The sequence below is a fragment of the Chanodichthys erythropterus genome, chromosome 6 (genome assembly GCF_024489055.1).
Source record: "Chanodichthys erythropterus isolate Z2021 chromosome 6, ASM2448905v1, whole genome shotgun sequence".
Lineage (NCBI taxonomy): Eukaryota > Metazoa > Chordata > Actinopteri > Cypriniformes > Xenocyprididae > Chanodichthys > Chanodichthys erythropterus.
Window position 1 is genome coordinate 10,779,952 of NC_090226.1, and position 19,839 is coordinate 10,799,790.

Sequence of the window (19,839 nt, forward strand, 5' to 3'; positions counted from 1 at the left end):
GCATGCATAGCAATTATCTTAAATTATCCTTTGTCAGCATGCAATGTTGTATAATTTTATAAAGCCAATAAAATATTTCTCATTATTTTTATGATAATGGCATTATCATACAGGGGCGTGTCCAGACGGTGCCCCTATAGGCAGCCCTAAAATTTGATTGGCTACCTGAGATGCCACTTCTAATATATTAACTATGATTGTCAAAAGCGGGAACATTAAAGGGTTAGTTCACCCAAAAAATGAAAATTCTGTCATTTATTACTTACCCTTATGCCGTTCCACACCAGTAAGACCTTCGTTTATCTTCGGAACACAAATTAAAATATTTTAGTTGAAATCCGATGGCTCCGTGAGGCCTTCATAGACGGCAATGACATTTCCTCTCTCAAGATCCATAAAGGTACTAAAAACATATTTAAATCAGTTCATATGAGTACAGTGGTTCAATATTAATACTGACACACTGATTCATTATGCTCTGAAGCTTCATGAAGCAGTGTTTTGAAATCGACCATCACTAAATAAGTTGTTATTTTTTTTTTTTTTTTGGCGCACCAAAAATATTCTTGTCGCTTTATAATATTAATATTGAGCCACTGTACTCACATGAACTGATTTAAATGTTTTTAGTACATTTATGGATCTTGAGAGAGGAAATGTCATTGCTGTCTAGGCCTCACTGAGCCATCAGATTTCAACTAAAATATCTTAATTTGTGTTCCGAAGGTCTTACAAGCGTGGAACGGCATGAGGGTGAGTAATACATTTTTGGGTGAACTAACCCTTTAACACCAAAGATAACCTTTTAGGTTTAAAAGGATTGTTCACCCAAAACTAAAAATGATCCCATGATTTACTCACCTTTAAGCCATTCTAGGTATATGTATATTATCTTCTTTCAGACGGACACAATCGGTGATATATTAAAAAATATCTGTGCTCTCCAAAGATTTATAATAGTAGCAAATGGGGGTCTGTTTTGATAATCCATAAATATAATCCATACGGCTCCAGTGGTTTAATAAAGGCCTTCTGAAGCTTTGGGTTTTGTAAGAAAAATATCCATATTTAAAACTTTATAATCTAAAATAAATAGCTTCCGCCAGACGACCATATGCATACTGCACAAGTCGATTTGAGCCAAATGAGTAACTCCTCATGCGATGTATGACGCAGGATGCAGGAGTACCTAACGCCTTTCGCGGCTCCGACATTTCTTTTTAAATTTTCTCGTTTTAGACTTCTAATTTGCGACCGGTGTTTTGTTTTGCTGTATCCTCAGCGTGTCCGCGTTCATCATTGCGTCATGCGTCCGGTCAGAGTTCACTCTTCCGCCTTAAATCGATGCGTACAGCCGTCTGCTAGAAGCTAGTTATTTTACTATATAAAGTATAGATATTTTACTTACAAAAACCCATTGCTTCATTTCAGAAGGCATTTATTAACCCCCTTGGATCCTATGGGTTTTCTCCAATATCTCCAATTGTGTTCGTCTGAAAGAAGATAGTCATATCCATAGCTTGAGTGCGAGTAAATCATGGGATAATTTTTGGGTGAACTAACCCTTTAAATAAAGTGCAAATTTTACATTGTGATTCAATTAATTAGCCATCAATTTGTTTGGGGCTAAATATATTATTATATGAATGAATGAATGAATTACACTTAATTTTTTTTGTTGTCATGTGACCAGAATCATGAGAAACAAATGTATTTCAGTACTGCAGAGAGAGAGAGAGAGATTATCTTAAAAATTATGTTTGAGATATGTGTATTTTAGTACTTTTACAAGATTCAAGTCATTGAATCAAAATCTTTGTATAGAACATACTTTTTAAAAAATGAAACCCACACGAATGCAAAGACTACATTTCTAATAATATGACGTATATTTTGACCTAGATTTTTAAATGAATTTATCTTATTTATCTTCACAGACATCCCTATTGTCCCGCCTGAACGAAAACTTACTGAAACATGAAAACTCACTGAAGCTGAGTGGGGTTCATTTGCAGATACCCTAGGTGACGCTGTTCGTAGAAACATTTCCAGCGCTTGATCTTTCCAGGTTCTGTGCAGTTAATGCAGGGTAAGGCATCTCACAACGTATATGCCTATAATGATCTTTCAAAACCTTTTCAGTGTAGGGAAAAATCCAGCACGAATAAATCGGCTTAGCGGACAGAATTAGAGGGGAAGGGTTTGGAGCCAGAGTAGGATTAAGGAAAATTGTGTGAAATAAAAAGCGAGTGATCACGAGTGACTGTGTTCGTGTCTGCTTCTAGAGGGAGGGAGGGAGAGAGAGAGAGAGAGAGAGAGAGAGTGAGAGAGATTTTCATCCAAATCCATATCTATTTTTTAATCCTCGTCTGTGCGTAAACGTTGGTTGCAGCCTTCGCGAGGAGACTATTTCACAATGCAACGCTTTTAATAATCTTTACGCAATCTTCAACAACCTTACATCCTTTGAAGTGCGCATTTGTTTTAAACTTCCATCTTCCCTCCGACACTTGGACAGTATCATGACCAGTTTGTGGAATCGCATCCCTTTGGAATGGTGGGAAATACGCGGCGAGCTGCCGGAGAGCATGTAAACGCAAATGGAGTTTGGGATTTATTGCAAAATATGGGAAAGATGACCGTCCTGTCTTTGTGTTTTCTCTTGTGCGCTGATCTACTGCAAGTAGCTGTTGGTAAGTAATTGTTGTGTTGTGTTTTATGAGCTTTATATTGGAAAACATTAATTCTGCACATCGTTTCGAATTCCGCACACACATATTCTCCTCAGAAACCGGTGCACGCGCATATTGAGACATCTTTCATATTTACTTAGATCAAGTTTGTCCGTTTTATGCGAGACGCCGCTTAGTTTGGATTCTCCGAGAATACCAAGGCTTCAGCCACGGTACTTTGGGGTAGTGTTGGCTGGGTAAGAGCAGAGACACTGGGTGAATGTCATTTTTCATACGGTACATTGTGAAACAGCAGGACGTTTGAACATTCTGACGCCCAGGAATAAATGAGGCTGAACGCAGTAGTGCCAAGAGCTATTGACTTTAACCCTGACCATATTTATTATTTAATAGTCAAATCTCATGATTACATATGCATAATTCGTAAGTCTGAAAAGAGGCACACATTTGCCTTTTTTTTTTTTTTTTTTTTTTTTTTAAAGATGAACCGAGACATACCTTAACCAAGGGATCATCTCTCTCTCTCTCTCTCTCTCTCTCTCTCTCTCTCTCTCTCTGTCTGTCTCTCGGCTAAATATTAACCAGTGTTGCATTATGGGACAATTGAGTCATTTACCATTTTGTTTATTTTTTTTTTAAAATATTTTCTCTTTCTGGCGAATTTGACCCTCATAAATAAGGTTTGAACTTCATTAAATGAAGTTGGCAGAGTTCCAAAGTATATTCCTTTAACAATTACATTTCATTTCTAGTACATTTCTAGTAACCACAAAAGTTAGATTACAAGTTCGTCAGAGTGGGCTATAGACATTCATGAACTGAAATCATCGTGAGATAGTAACCATGACAACAGTAAACTGCTCATTCACTTTCCTTTACAATGCCAAACATTGACAAAACCTACATTGTCATCTTTTATACACATTTAATAATAAATAAATTTGATAGCCCATGGGGACGCCGTTATACAATTCAGAAGTGCGAAACAAAGCAGATTACTGAGAGATTTTATTTAAAAAGTAACCCCCTGAAAATCATTGAATAATTCACACACTGACCCTGTGTAATAGTAACAAATGCAGTTGGTTGCACTGTATTCTTACTTTCTGTACTTTATTCTAAAAAAAAAAAAAGGAAAAAACTACTGTTGAAGTAGGCTTCTAGGAACATATTGTAAATTCGCACTGAATAGCTTTCCCCTCGTTTCACTTTTACCAAGATGTTCTTCCACCCCCAATCTTTCCATGCTTTGATTTACATAATGCACAAAGCATTTACTGTATGCTGTAACAGCCTGATACCTGGAGGAAAATTGATATTTACTGCTGAAAGCATTACTGCTGTGAGTTAGTGGCATTTTTCATTGCTGACTATTTTATTTTCTCTTGCAAGTGAAAGAAAATGTAATAAACGCTTTAAACGTACAATTTAAGGTGACTGTTTGAACCACTGTGATATGCTGTGAATTTGTTTATGATTGGGGACCCTGAGTTGACCGAAAGTCTGTATGGGGTATCCCTGGGTTGAAATCCCCAGTTGTATTTGATGATTGATGTGTTCAGGTTCTAATCTCAGGGTGACATCTGGCACGTTTATGGTACTCATCTTCACCCCCGCCCAGCTGTTTTCGTTCTCTCTGTACTGGAAGATTACACGTCCTCATGCAAAACCCCCACAAAGATATTTAAATCAAGATAAAGTCAGTGATATAACTCCAGCGGTGTCCCGCAAATAATGCCTTACAGAGTGAAGCGATCAGTCATGATTTCTGACTGCACTGGTGGTTGGCGTGTCCTATATTTTAATACAGGCCACCTGAGCATTATGAAGGCTGGTGAGTGAGCCAGAGACAGGGAGAATCATTTATTGTTGCATAAACCATCAGGTCTCAAAGTTCAGCTGAGGTTGTGGTCTCAAATTGCGGAATGGACAGTCTACAACCACAATTAATGGACAGGAGATGTTTTTTTATGGGTTGAGTGCCATTGTCATCCTCCTATTTCCTTTCCATCACCATTTCAGTGTCCTGCTGCCTGGCTGGTGTACAATTTTGCACATAATTTTGTGATCAGCGGTTTTTGATGACAGTAATAAAATTAAGATTGACAACCGTATTGCTTTGTGATCTTCATTAATGCTGTCATTTATTTAGCTGATATAAATGATTCATATCATTTATTTACTGACATGCCATTCAAAACTAAGGTTATTATCGTTAACTAAAAAAAAATAAAAATAAAACCATAAAAATGATTTAAAAATAGACAACAAAATTACTTAAACTTTAACTAAAATGAAAATAGAAAAATAAAAATTAAAAATGTTAATAAACATCTTATAATAGTTTAACAATGATACTATTGACACTGTTGACACACAATCTTATGCAAATCCTCAACCATGATCTCTTTCAGTAGATGAGGACATCTGATTGTCCAAATGAACAAGTTTCCTTTCTGTTTATTTTAATAGTTAAAGACAACATTTCATACTTTAGAAAATGGATCCATCTTTCATCAAGGAGCTGTTCTGCCCTCCTGACATTACGGCTACCTCAGACTTTGGAAAAATCTTCTAGAAATATATCTCGTCTGGAGGTTCTTTTAGTCCTAATGACCTTTAACTCCCACACCATCACCCTCTACACCCCTCAGAGCTCAGGGCAGTGCCGGCTCTCCACAACTGAGCCATTCAACCCCCTGGTGGATTCCTCCATTTCCTCTTCTTAAGAGACTTCTTCCCTAACAGATCCATCATGATCAACTGCACTAGCTGCAGTCAGAGACAGGTGTTGGCAATTCCAGCTTTAGTCTTCAATAATCACTCTTTGATTTCCTGCCTCCTTAGAAGACATAAATGTGACCTTCAGGAGCTTCTTTGTCACCCAATACAAACTTGAATCTTCCAAATGAAGTATTCAAAGGAAGACAAATGAGTTATCTTTATGCTAACTGTCCAAAACACACTTACTTCTGTCTTGGCTCAGTTAAGTTGCAATGGGGGAGATGAATCTGAATCATCTGCTTTGAATTTTTAGATGTTAAAAAGGAAGATGTCATCTGATCATGCAGATGCAGTACAAAAACATAATACATCAATTTAATTTTGATCTGATAATGTCTTTTGATGATGAAACATCAAAGCAAGTACATTCAAATGCTGATCTCTTTCTGAGCTGAGTGTAGTCAGTTTTCTCTCTCAACAGTTTCATCAACCACATTTTAGAGGTTCATAGAGCAGCAGTTCTCAACTGGTGGTTCGTAAAGCAAAAAAAATGGTCACAGGTCTATTTTTGTTACATTTATGCAGTAGGAAGATGCTTTTATTCAAAGTAATTTAAATTGCACTCATTGTATACATTTTGCCAGGAAATTGAACCCAAGAGCTTGCCATTACTGGGGAAAAAAACATAATATTATGTCATCAATTCCTCGCTCTCATGTTGCTCCCATCCCATAAGATTTTTGTTTATCTTGAGGACACAAATAAAGATATTTTTATTGAAATCTGAGAGATTTCTGTCCCAACATTGAAACTCTATTCACCCAAAGCTCCGATGGTTCAAAATGTCCATAAAGACATTGTAGAATAAATCCACATGAATCAAGTGGTTTAATTCAAGTCTTCTGAAGAGACATGATCGATGGAACGATGTGAGGGTGAATAATTGATGACAGAATTACAAATTTTGTGTGAACTAACCCTTTAAAGATAGGGTAGGCAATTTTGGAGAGGCTAGCAATAGCAAACTAGCTTTGAAAGCATAAGATCCCACCCTCCCTTCAGAGCGTCTCCAAAGCCACGCCTCCTCCAAATCACATGAACGTACACAGCAGAATCTGTAAAGCATCATGAGACGGTTAAACACAACAACTACCTAGTTAAACTACCTCATGTCTAGAAGCACGTAACATTACAATAATATTGAACGTAAACATCTCCACCTGACTGCTGCAGATTAATTTCGGCATTGATAGTGTTGACAGAAATGCATAAATCCGAGTCTGAGTATCTTGTAATTATGGTTACAATATGGCGTGAACACAGCATACATTGTTTTAGTTCAGGAGGAACTATAAAAGGCAGCTGCTGTATGTTTGCGGCGCTCTGTGACTATCTGTCTACAACTCTGCATAGCCTTACAGAATACTTGTTAACAGGCAGGTAGGAACGAATTCAGTGATTTTTTTTTTTCTTTTTTTTTTTTTTTTGGTTCTGAGACTTCCACAGAAGATATATGTACATGTTTTAATATGTAGATCACTTCAATAATTGATTAATATCAGGATGTGAAGTGAGTTTCAAACAGTTTAACAAAAGGTGTTCATAAAAATCGCCTACCCTACCTTTAAGATAGCAAAATCAATATAAACTAAAAACAGGAGGCAACACCTCCCGTGCCATTTTGCTGTTGGTGTCAAAGGCACTGTGTCTAACTCAACTCAAATTTGGGGGGGGAATCGTCTGAAATTAATCTGTCACTTGATAAAATCTGTTTTAAATACTCAAAAAAGTGTATTTGAGTTGGTATCTTGACATCAAACTTTGAACAAAGTAAATACAGGTTAAGTAAATACAGTTTCATTTTGCCCCAAAGATAAATATTATGTGTGCAGTGAATTTCTGGCTACTGATAGCATTAAACATTGAAATTCAAGAGACATTTAGAACCAAAATTGACAATTTTCCTTTTCAGCCTATGTCATGTTAACAATTTTGCATATTGTTTTCGAGTCTGTGCAGTTCATGGTAATATTAATAAATGTTCTATTATTCCTGTTTCTGCTGTTCACATTGGAAAGGTGACAGAGCTCAGGGCTCAAGCCAACGCTGCCATTTCTTAACAGCAAATGAAAACAAACATAATCCATTTGAATATTGACGGTTGTACCATGCCGGCTGTGTTCCCGTACTCCTTGTCATACAGAGGATGTAATGCTTTCTGCAAACTATACTGGTGTATGCAGGTCGCTGTATTGTATAAAAGCTTTAAGGGCTTCAGTCAGCTGGGGGAGAATAGAAGAGCACATATTGAATAATGCAGAGTGGCTGTAAAACGGCTTATTTATAGAAGGGTGGAATAGTGCATCAATACTGTACTTACAGTACTGCTTCATTAAATTATCATTTTGTGATCAGAGGACAGAGATAAATGGATTTATTTCAGCTATATTTTCATCAACACCATTCGTTACAATTGAAGATTCTAGGTGCTGACTGTTAACAAATAGCATTGCAATGTTTATTTGTGTTTGGATGCTCGTATCTGTGCACCTGTGAAAATGATTCTGATTAATGAGCAGGCTGAGGTGATCTTTACTGGCATGCCTGTCCTTTGACATGGAAATTTGCTCAAGTTGGGCAGCTTTGTCTTTTGTTTTTGCAAGCATAAATTAAATGATTATATGTTTATGCGCTGAGCTGTGGATTTGGCAGCCCTGTGCTGAAAATTGATTACCTTTGACAATTTTTCATTTGCAGATAAAGCTATTGTTAACTCTGGATAGATGTTTTGAAACTACAGTCAAATGGATTCAGATTTAATTCATCTAGCTGCCTTCGTTTCTCAAAAAATCAAGGTCAGTGGCGGAACATATGACCCTTGTGACACTTACATTTCAGTTCAGTTTTATTTCAAACATAATGGGGAATATTTGAAATTCAAATTCAAAGCTGAATGGGAAGGAAATTAAAATTTTACATTTTCTGCATTTCTTTTAGAAACATTTTCACTGGCCTTCGCATTTAATCAGGGATAAATATTAACTAGGACTTGCCAGCAAAACAAAACAAAACAAAAAAATTCCATGTTCACATAAAATTATTCAATGCACTATCCAATTCACCACAATAATGTTTTTATATTTGTCATTTAACATTTGGTATTTCTCTATTGTAGAGTTTACTGTATTATAAATGTATATAATTATAACATAAACATCATATGTAACACTTAACAACCACATTAGTTGAACTAAAAATCATAAATACAGTGCCCTCCACAATTATTGGCACCCTTAGTAATTATGAGCAAAAGCAGCTGTGAAAATAAATCTGCATTGTTTATCCTTTTGATCTTTCATTCAAAAAAATCACAAAATTATAACCTTTCATTTTAGGAAAATAATTGAAAGTGGGGGGAAAATCACATTATGAAATAAATGTTTTTCTCCAAAACACGTTGGCCACAATTATTGGCACCCTTTTATTCAAAACTTTTTGCAACCTTGTTTTGCCAAGATAACAGCTCTGAGTCTTCACCTATAATGCCTGATGAGTTTGGAGAACACCTGACAAGAGATCAGAGACCATTCCTTCATGCAGAATCTCTCCAGATCCTTCAGATTCCAGCTCCATGTTGGTGCTTCTTCTCTTCAGTTCACTCCACTCATTTTCTTTAGAGTTCAGGTCAGGGGACTGAGATGGCCATGGCAGAAGCTTCATTTTGTGCTCAGTGACCCATTTTTGTGTTGGTTTTGATGTTTGTTTTGGATCATTGTCCTAATGGAAGATCCAACCACAGCACATTATTGGATTTCTAGCAGAAGCAATTAGGTTTTGATTTTTTATCTGTTGGTATTTGATAGAATCCATGATACCATGTATCTGAACAAGAAGTCCAGGACCTCCAGCAGAACAATAGGCCCACAACATTAAAGATCCAGCAGTATATTTAACCGTGGGCATGGGGTACTTTTTATCCATGTGTGCACCAAACCCATCTGGTGGGTTTGCTGCGAAAAAGCTCTTTTTATAGTTTCATCTGACCATAGCCGGTCCTGTTTGAAGTTCCAGTCTTGTCTGACAACTGAATATGCTGGAGATTGTTTCTGGATGAGAGCAGAGGATTTTTCTTGAAACCCTCCCAAACATCTTGTGGGGATGTAGGTGTTGTTTGATAATTTTTTTTAGGCTTTCTGAGACTCAAGACTCAACTAATCTCTGCAATTCTCCAGCTGTGATCCTTGGAGAGTCTTTGTCCACTCAAACTTTCCTCCTCACTTCACATTAGGACAATTTAGACACACATCCTCTTCCAGGCAGATTTGTAACATGTTTAGTTGATTGGAACTTCTTAATTATTTCCCTGATAGTGGAAATGGGGATTTTCAATGTTTTAGGTATTTTCTTAGAGCCACTTTCTATTTTGTGAAGCCCAACAATCTTTTGCTGCACATCAGAACTATATATTCTTTGTTTTTTCTCATTGTGATGAATGATTACGGGAATTTGGCCTTTGTGTTTCCTCATGTTTATATTCCTGGTTTATATTATAGTCATGGCTGGACAATTTCATGCTCCTAGTCACCCTGGTGTGCTAAAAAAAAAAGTAAATATGAATGGGAATATGCTTCAGAGATATTTTACTCATAAGAATTTCTAGGGGTGCCAATAATTGTGGCCAACATGTATTGGAGAAAAACATTTATTTCATAATGTGAGTTTCCCCCCACTTTCAACTGTTGTCCTTCAATGAAAGGTTAGAATATTGTGAATTTTTTGAATGAAAGATCAAAAGGATAAACAATGCAGATTTATTTTCACATCCACCTTTGCTCATATTTACTAAGGGTGCCAATAATTGTGGAGGGCACTGTATATCTAAAGCATTATAGCTAAAGGGATAGTTTACCCAAAAATGAAAATTCTGTCATGTACTCACCCTCACGTTGTTCCAAACATTTTCTTTGTTCTGCTGAACACAAAGGAAGATAATTTGAAGAATGTTTGTACCCAAACAGTTGTGGGGCACCATTGACTTCCATAATATTTTTTTTTTTTCCATACTATGGAAGTCAATGCTGCCCCACAACTGTTTGGGTAAAAACATTCTTCAAAATATATTTTTTACAGGTTTGGAACAATTTGGAATTAGCCTACCTGGTGACCTCTAGTCATTTGTAATAAATCGGAGGTTGTCTGTGATCTTAATAACAATCGAATCGGCCATGTCTGTAATAGTCTTGTGTAGACAGACCTTCGACTGACATGTAACGGTTCGGACTGACATGTAACCAGTCACAGTTCGTTTTGTTCCGTGTCATGTTTAGGAGTGTGAAAATGTAAAGTCGATGGCCCTGCAATAACAGACAGGCGTGTATCTAATAAATTATTAATTTAAGAACCTTGTGCAAGTTTACTGAAACTTTACATACTTTTGAAAATCCAGCATTTAGTTGATCCTGGAAAACGCTCATTGTCACAGTTGTAAACACGACAGCTTTCTTCTTCCATGAGGGGGTTTGGCATCACAGCATTTGTTTCTGGGCGGACCGTTAAAGAACGCGGCACATGTCTCCTGGACATCCTGTAGAATTCAACCAACCAGATGATGACCTCAAAAATCCTTAACTGTTTCCAGTGCATCAGACGTTCATCCAACAATCCGTCTGAGGCTGAGACTATGTCTGTAATTTGTAAAGTAAAAAATCCCCTGCGTATGACCTACCATTAGTCCAGTGCGAATTGGCATCTCTGTGATTTGGTCAGGATTTGGTGGGGTTGTATATCTGTTTTTCAAGGTTTTTGTTTCCTGTGTGCCTTTTTATCCATCTTTTGCGAAGAATTTTGTGTTTTGATATGATTTTGCATGCTGGGTCATATCGCTATAAACCATAGAACTGTACAATTTGCAGAAAGCTAAAAAACAATCAGAAGAGTGAAAACAAAAAGAATGATTAGATGAAGATGGACAACATGTATAGCAGCATGCGGTAAGGAACTGTTTATGATATAGCCAATAGCCAATCCAAAACAGTGCACAATAAAGCGAGGGGGTTCACATCATAATTTGAGGTTAATGTGTTACAAATAAATCAAGTGCAAAGCTTGAGCTTCTAGATTTTAACCTGGTGAAAAGCAAAGCCTTGACATCATATCTGGGATATAAGTCAGTTTCTAAATCTCACAAGGTCCCCAGATAATACTAATCTCATGTGAATAGGGTTTAATACACTAATAAAATCAAAAGTTGTATCTGTTAATGTTATTTAATGGATCTGAGCTAACATGAACTAACAATGAACAGGTGTAATGTTAATGAAGATGAATAAATACTGTAACAAAGGTGTTTTTCATTATTAATTCATTTTACTTTACAATAAGCTTCTATTGGTTAACTATAAAGTGCTATCATAATATAGAATTATTGTTTTGATTTGAATAATTAATTGTAACATATAGACTACAATTAATAATCATAATAATTTTTACTATTTAGGCCTAATAGTTAAATTATCAATGCTCCACAGGTTGGTTAAGGGGCAGCTTCCTGTGTCATCACATTGTTTAGATAAGTGGTTGTGTCAATAAATGCTTTGAATGACAATTGCAGAGAGTAAAAGCAATCTAAAGCTCTTCACCCATCTTCTCTGAGCTCATCACCGAGTCTCTAATGCAAAGGATGTGCATCTCTTCAGCTGAATCATGTTATGAAGGGCTTTCATCATGATAGACAGACAAAAAAACGTTAAGATGTGTTTTGTGGCTGTACAGGATATGGCTGCGTTATCAGATTAGCTGAATAAGTTCCATAATCATACACACACTTACAGCAGAGCATCATTGCAGGGATTCAGTAAGGCAATAGCACATGAGCCGATGAGTGTTATTGTGTTGAATATAATCTATATATGGCCATCTTTGCAATAATTCAATAAACAAAGTTACTTTTGAGTAATGAACATTTAATTCACAATTTAGCAGGTCTATTTTGATCTGGTAAGGAAAATACATATATGGTTTCCAAATGAATCAGGGCCGTTGTGACACATCAAGCCAACGGTGTGCCGCCGGGCTGTTGGCGAGCATCTATCAGGCTAGTTTTTGCAGTGAGTTCCACACATTGGCGGCTCTAGTCGGGCTCAAGTCAGCGGCAGTTTGTTGAATCGGCGTCAGGGCCATCTGTGAGAGAGATCACTCTGATTGGCTGTTCAGTTTAGCGAACGATTCAGTGAACGAGAATAAAAGCAAAAGTGATAAAATTAGCAAAGAAGTCAAGATGGCACAGACAGAGGGCTGTTCTAATTTGATGCCATCTTATCTGAGCATTCCAATTTGTGAATATTTTTAGAACAACATGAGCCACCTGGAATGAAGTATGATTAATATTCAAAATGGTAAGCAAGCGCTACTTTGTTTACTGTTTGTGTGCAGTCCTAATTCGGTTTCTCCTTTTAAATGACGTCAATAGACTATTGATACCTTATTTTGATAGTTATTTTCTTACACACGGGCACAGAATCCATGCTAGTTGTCAGTCAGTTGTAGTCTTTGCGATGTGTTCAAATGCAGCTTTTTGTCCAAGATGCAGCCCAAGCGAGGCACAATTGGCTTATGCATTTCTTGGAAATTGAACCCATGACCTTGGCATTATTAAAAGCCACACTCTATGTTTGAGCTACTGTTTGGCATTTGAATGAAGCCACAGTGGGATTAATCGTGACTAAACTAGACTTTTGATGATACAATATTGTGTCCTGTGCACCATGGTGGTTCAGTGGGTAGCATGAAAGTTGCTGCTTCGAGTCCCAGCTGGTGCAGGAGATGTAGAGTTCTCCCTGTTTTGCATCCTTCATATGGTAGTGTCAAGCTCAGAACATTCAAACTCTACATTTCCTAGTTTCTAGCAGTAAATGTTGGAATTATTATTATTTTTTTTTTTTAGCAAATCAAATGGCTGTTTAGTGTTTAATTTTCATTTATGAAGGAGATTTAGTTTTCGCCACAGTCCAAAAATATGCAGGATAGGTGTATAATGTTTGAGTGCTGCGATGGACTTGCCCAAGATGCTGGGATAGTCTCCATCATCCCAACACTGATTTAAAAAGTGGATGGATGGATATTCTGGATAATCCAACTACATATACTGTAGTAACATGTCTGCTAAGATCACACACAGAATAACTGTGACATTTTGTAGAAATATGCATCTTTCTCCAGCGGTGTCAGTGGCTTTTCCCTGCAAACATTCACATATCCTTTAAATTCCACCTGCAGCCATGACTTCCCAAATTCAGTGACCTGCATTTCCCTAGCCACAGATTGCTGCATGCTTGCTTAAACTGATTCACGCCTATTCACATATCATGGCCGTCGTATATATTTCTCTTGTCTGTGTACTTCATATCATTTATATTACTATTACTATATTACTAATATTACTATTTATATCTCTTTTTCTTCTGTTGTTTTCTCACTATGAGATAATTATTTAAAAATTCAGCCAAATGACTTGTCTTATAGTCTCCCTTTTGCTTTTAATAAGATGTAAAAGGAGTTTATGCATCGATTTCTCAAGGTTATTGTGTTATATATTGATTTTAATCTCTTACCACATTCATTTGAAATCCCTGGAGGTCAAAGTTCAGACTTGAGCTTCCCATTAATGAACCTCTAATAATCTTGATTCTAGTCTTGCTTGGAAGTTCTTTATTGCAGGAGTGGATGCAGCGCTGGCACAAACATATAGACATTTACTGAGTGATGTTCTTCAGAGCCTTTCCAAGATTACTTTTCCTTTTATTTCTGTACTTATGAAGATCATTCAAGCTGTGCTGCCCAGTGACTGAGAACTTTGAGAACACATACTGTAGTTCCTGGAACTTATTATCTTCACATATTGGATAATATTTTTCTTCCGCTTTTTAAAAATAAAGGCGATTATATATATTTAGAGGGTCACAAACAAAGCAAACACTTAGCTGTTAGCACAGTGCTCGAAAGATAAAGTGGTGAACACTAGCCAAAAGTATTATCATCAATCTTAAGGGTTTGAAGCAGGTTCAGGGGTCAATGTGCAGAGAACAAGGCCTGTTTTGATGAGAATCATGGAAAAAGAAGAGGCCACAGTGGGTGCTTGTGATTAAATGCAGCAGCATTCTTCCTTTATTTCAAGGTTAATGTGGATTATAATTCAAGCTCTACTTGTTCTGTGAATCCAGGGCTGTAGATCAGGTGGTCAAGCAAACCTCTTGAGATGCTATGACATAAATGGCCATCAAATGTAAGGCTTTTTATGATGTGTCTGGGTTCAAAATAATCCCCTTGAGATTAAAGTGTCCCTATTTTGTTTTGGAGTTCTCCTACAATTTAGTTTGCAACACCTCTTTCCTCACAGAGGAGGTTCACTAGACCCCTCCTTTCTGAGAGCCTACTCTGCGTTGATTGGTCATATGGCCCAGTCTGTTGTGAATAGTCTACTGCTTACAAATGTGTCTAAAAATGGCCATTAAAGGGTCAGTTCACCCAAAAATGAAAATTTTGTCATTAATTACTCACCCACATGTCGTTCCACACCCATAAGACCTAGTTCATCTTCGGAACACAAATTAAGACATTTTGATGAAATCCAAGAGATATATGACTCATCCATAGACAGCATTATAATCAACACTTTCAAGGTCCAGAAAGGTACTAAAGACATCGTTAAAACAGTCAATGTGACTGCAGTGGTTCAACCTTAATTTTATGAAGTGATAAGAATACTTTTTGTGCGCCAAAACAAAAATAATGACTTTATTCAACAATCGCTTTTCTTCCCTGTCATTATCCTTACCCAGATGACGCTGTAAGCACAGTGATGGCTTCCATGTTTACGTCCGAAATGCCGGCTCAGTATTGGCCAAAGCTGATCACATGAGCAGCACAAAGCAGGCATGTGATGCTGACGCAGGAGCTGGCCAATAATAAGATGCCATTCTGACATAGAACCAGGAATCGCTGGATGTAAACACAGAAGAGAAGATATTGTTGAATAAATTTTTTTTTTAACGCAAAAAAAGTATTCTTGTCGCTTCATAAAATTAAAGTTGAACCACTGCAGTCACGTTGATAGTTTTAACAATGTCTTTAGTGTCTTTCTGGACCTTGAAAGTATTGCTGTCTATGTACGAGTCATTTACTAATCAAATTTAATCAAAAATATCTTAATTTGTGTTCCAAAGATGAACAAAGGTCTTACGGGTTTATAAAGACATGATGGTGAGTAATTAATGACAGAATTTCATTTTTGGGTGAACTAACCCTTTAACTTATTTGAATTTCAGCTCCGGAGGCTTCCTCAGCCCTTGTATACACAGTGATATGAACAGTAATGATGGTGTTGGTTTTACTATATCAATTCAAGTCCTCATCCTTTGGAAATGCATCCAAAGTGGATTTGCTTTTGCAGTGCAAAAAAAAACAACAAAAAACAAGCATCTTTTCAAAATGTCGATAACACAAACCAAACTCTTCCAGGCCTCAGCTACGACTACGGTGTTTGAGGGCAGGTTAAAGTAGACTGATCGCGGGCAGCCAGTGAAGACCATAGGCGGGCATTATGCTAATTATTTTCAAACGTAGGTTTGAGCATTAAGTAAGGCTGGAATTACTCATGAATCATTTCAGACAATGACTCCATTTATCGTGCATTTTGATATTTGCAGACCTTTGACATTCGCAGCTATATAACACACTATATGAAAGGTAATCTGAAAAATCATAATGGAGGCACGTCAAAGCTCTATGTTGCTACATATGGAAACATAAGAAACAGCTCTTTTTCGTGACAGCTCATTTCGGCAAGGTAAGGTGGTGCTGAAGGAAGGTTGTGGTGGCTGTATTAGTTGGGAATTTAAGGATTGTGATCCGTGAGCTGATCTGAGGCTTTCCTCTGTCCTGTTTCTGTCTGCCTGTGACAGCTGGGATCGACTCAAGAGGAAGTGAGAATAGATATTGGCAGGAAAGAAGAATGTGCCAACCTTTCTCTCCACCAATCGTTGGCCGTTGGCACTGTGCCTCAATCGCTGCTTGCATTAAACGATTGCAGAAAAAAGGGAAATCATTAGGGTATGCATGATTAATGATTTATATTAAACTGACAGTTTCTTTATGCTATAGGATTTGTTAGATTCAATGTGAGTTCTGCTCTCTGAATACAGGTTAGTGGAGACACATCCACAGTGACTCTGAATGCCCTGAATCCCCTGAATTAATACAAGAGTGACAACAGAACAAACATAAAACGATCTTGCAAATTGCAGTTTCTATTGAAGATCTTCAACCATTCCCTCCCTTTACAGTAAAAGCAATGGACTGCAAGTGATTGGCCAATTTTAGAAGAATAAAATCTTTCTGGATTTTGTATATGTTGTGTTCACAGTGTGCTGGCCTTTATCATTACATCTGCTTTTGTTCTGTTGACAGTGCAGTTATTGCTCTTCCATTTCTATTTTGGCTTGAAGAGTGATCATTCCCCCTTTCCAAGCCTGTGTAATAATAAAAAGACAGTTTATTGAAATTAACCAAACAAAATTGAAAAGTTTTCTGAATTGCTTTTGTTTAATTGTTTCATTTTCATCTCTGCCATACCATGATGTGATGCTCATTTTTGTCTGGATTTACTGAAATGTTTAAAAATGCATATAATAATAGATATTTATGTATTATTTGTATAAAAAACTGTTAATATATAAATATTTCTGAAGTTCTTTAAAAGCCTAGCTTGGCTCAATTTTTTGTCTTTTATTTACACATTTCTAATAAATTATTTCTAAAAACATGTTTTAACTATTTACAATTTAAATATTGATAATATTTTATTTCATAATATTTATTCACCAAATCATCAGTGTAGTCATCATTGAAGTCCAACATAAAGGTAGCCATTTTGTTGTCATATGACATAACCAGGTACAGTAGTAATAAGACAGTTGTAAGGCTGCATATCACGACTGCCAAGTCATCAAGGGCGGCCGAATGCCATATCAATTTGAAGAATCCTTGAAGGCAGACTTTGTTTCGTGTCCTTCATTTCAGCTGCTTTTGAAGGATGCATTGTGTATTCTTTGCACCCTTCAGTCACCCAAATCCTTTGCACACATTCCAATTCACAAAAAAGAACTGATAGAAAACGAGTCTGAGTTCATTATGAAATGTAATGTTGTAACATAACATTACATTTGCAACATGCATGGTAAACGCTGTTGATATTTGAAATTACCAACACAAACACGACCCTATCTTGATGCTTCTGCTCCTGCATTCACGTACACACTATGCAACGCATGCAATGACTATGGAAGAATCGGTCCCACTTTATATTAAGTGGACTTAACTACTATGTACTTGCATTTAAATTAATCATTTGATACAATGCACTTATTGTGCACATACATGTTTTTACATTGTACTTATATTTTAAAAAACAGCATGCAATTACATCTGTAATTAATTTCTGTAATTACATTTATAATTACACTGTTGACCCATCCCTTAAACTTATCCATACCACCAAAGCTTTCCCTAACCTTACCCATATCCCTCCTTGTCCTCAATAGCAGCAAAAGTGTTTTGCAATTTAATATGAACCCAATAAGTACATTGTACTTATTTTTGATGTAAGTACATGGTAGTTAAGGCCACCTAATATAAAGTGGGAATACGAGACATTCTCCATTGATTTTAACCAATAAAAAAATCGAATGGAGCTTTCAGACACGATTGCGCAAGCACAAATGGCTCTGCTCTCGATCAGATACATGCACACTTTCAAACTTAAACTCTCCTTGCATCAGATATCAGCGAGAGACTCGCGACAACACTCGTGAAAAGAATGTGCTTTTGGGTCGAAATTATCATCTTGTTGCACGGATATAATGCAAATAAAACATCCAGTTGATGTTAATTGAGCACAAACATGTCCCTGCTCTCTTGATATACAAACATTAATGAAATTCTTTGAACTTTGAGGAAAAAAAACAATATGAGGGCAGATTCGAACCATGGATGCACTTTCTTCAGCTTCATACTCGTTGGTATCGCTCATTGCCGTTATAAAGCTCGGATGCGTCAGGATATTTATTAATATATCTCAGATTGTGTGCATCAGAAAGACGAAAGTCATATACACCTAGGATGGCTTGAGGGTGAGTAAAGCTTGGGCTAATTTTCATTTGAAAGTGAACAAATCATTTAACAAACAAGCTGACACAAGTAGGCCTATTCAAACAAAAAGACAGCATATCTTAGTTCTGTGAAACAGCAAAACCAAAGTTACTCACATATAGAGAAGAAATAAAGCAACTGCGGTGTCCGTTTTCAGGCCCTCATGCAGCACTAGAAAGCTTCCTCAATATTAATGCGGCTCTTACCTCTTGCCTGATCGTAACACTTCTTTTTAAAGTTAAATTCCCCTGACCTTTTCCTCTTTTGTCTCTTTCTACAGTTGTTCTGCTTATATCTATCTTGTGCACTGAGTTCTCCTCCCTCATCATGAGTGTTTACAAGTGTGTTTTTGGTGCTTGGTCCGATCCACTTTTCAACAGCGTTTTTCAAAAATCGCATACTGCACCTTTAATTGTGCCGTGACAGAGGTTGTTGTAGCACTTCAGCTCGAGCGAAGCGGCAACACGGAGCGCACGTGAACTGATTATATTTACGTCTTTACTACTACAGCACGAAATAAACATGAAGAAACATCAAAAGGTATGTTGAAAGATACTGTACAGCTTACCGAATGTTATCATGTCATCGCTCAATCCTTGTATGAACCACGGAAGGTCGTCAAAAAACAGCTTGTGAACAATGCCACGCGACTCGCATAACGTTTACCTCAGAAAACTCATTATTTAGTTATAAACTGAACTCTAGATGGGATTTTTTTTTATTTTTATAAATATATACATTATATTACATATTCATGATATTTTTCTTAAACCGTTCTTGTATGTTTGAGTAATCCATCAAACAAGTGTTTATGAAAGCCATCGTGTAAGTTAAGTTAAATGTTTCACAAAAGGAGTAGAAACTTAATTATCCCTGTGTCTCAATCAGCTCCCTAGTTCAGTAGTCAGGACACTGACCAGGGAGTCGGCCATTTTAAGGGCTGTCTCAATCACAGAATCCTTTCAGGGCTGCGTTCCAGTTTGGTTTTAGACACGCACTCGCGAACTTCCCATAGACAGTAAAAGAAATGGACACAGCGACCCCATTGGAACTCAATTGAGTCAAGTGAAGCCCATTTTTAGCGATTTTTAGCACTTCCCTTTCTGACGCGCAGACTCACACTAAGCTTGATGACGTCAGCAACCTGTCTGACAGATGTAAATCTTCTAGTAGCTGTGCGTGAGAACTGCCATCGTTAATTTTGCAGAGACGGCGAGCT

The 19,839-nt window shown here is 37.0% G+C and overlaps 1 protein-coding gene across 5 annotated transcripts in view; it reads left to right on the forward strand.

Annotated features, from left to right (window-relative positions):
• Positions 1 to 2,032: 2,032 nt before the first annotated feature.
• The window catches only part of igsf21a (immunoglobin superfamily, member 21a), a 258,609-nt gene continuing 240,802 nt past the window's right edge, over positions 2,033 to 19,839 (forward strand). The window contains exon 1 of one of the 5 annotated variants that reach the window (XM_067387240.1): positions 2,033 to 2,089. In XM_067387240.1, the coding sequence (XP_067243341.1) occupies positions 2,083 to 2,089 (7 nt within the window). In that variant the 5' untranslated portion in view covers positions 2,033 to 2,082. Of the gene's footprint in view, positions 2,090 to 2,275; positions 2,694 to 19,069; positions 19,161 to 19,839 lie in introns of those variants that run through there. The other 4 variants (XM_067387239.1, XM_067387237.1, XM_067387238.1 and 1 more) reach the window with 4 other exon arrangements.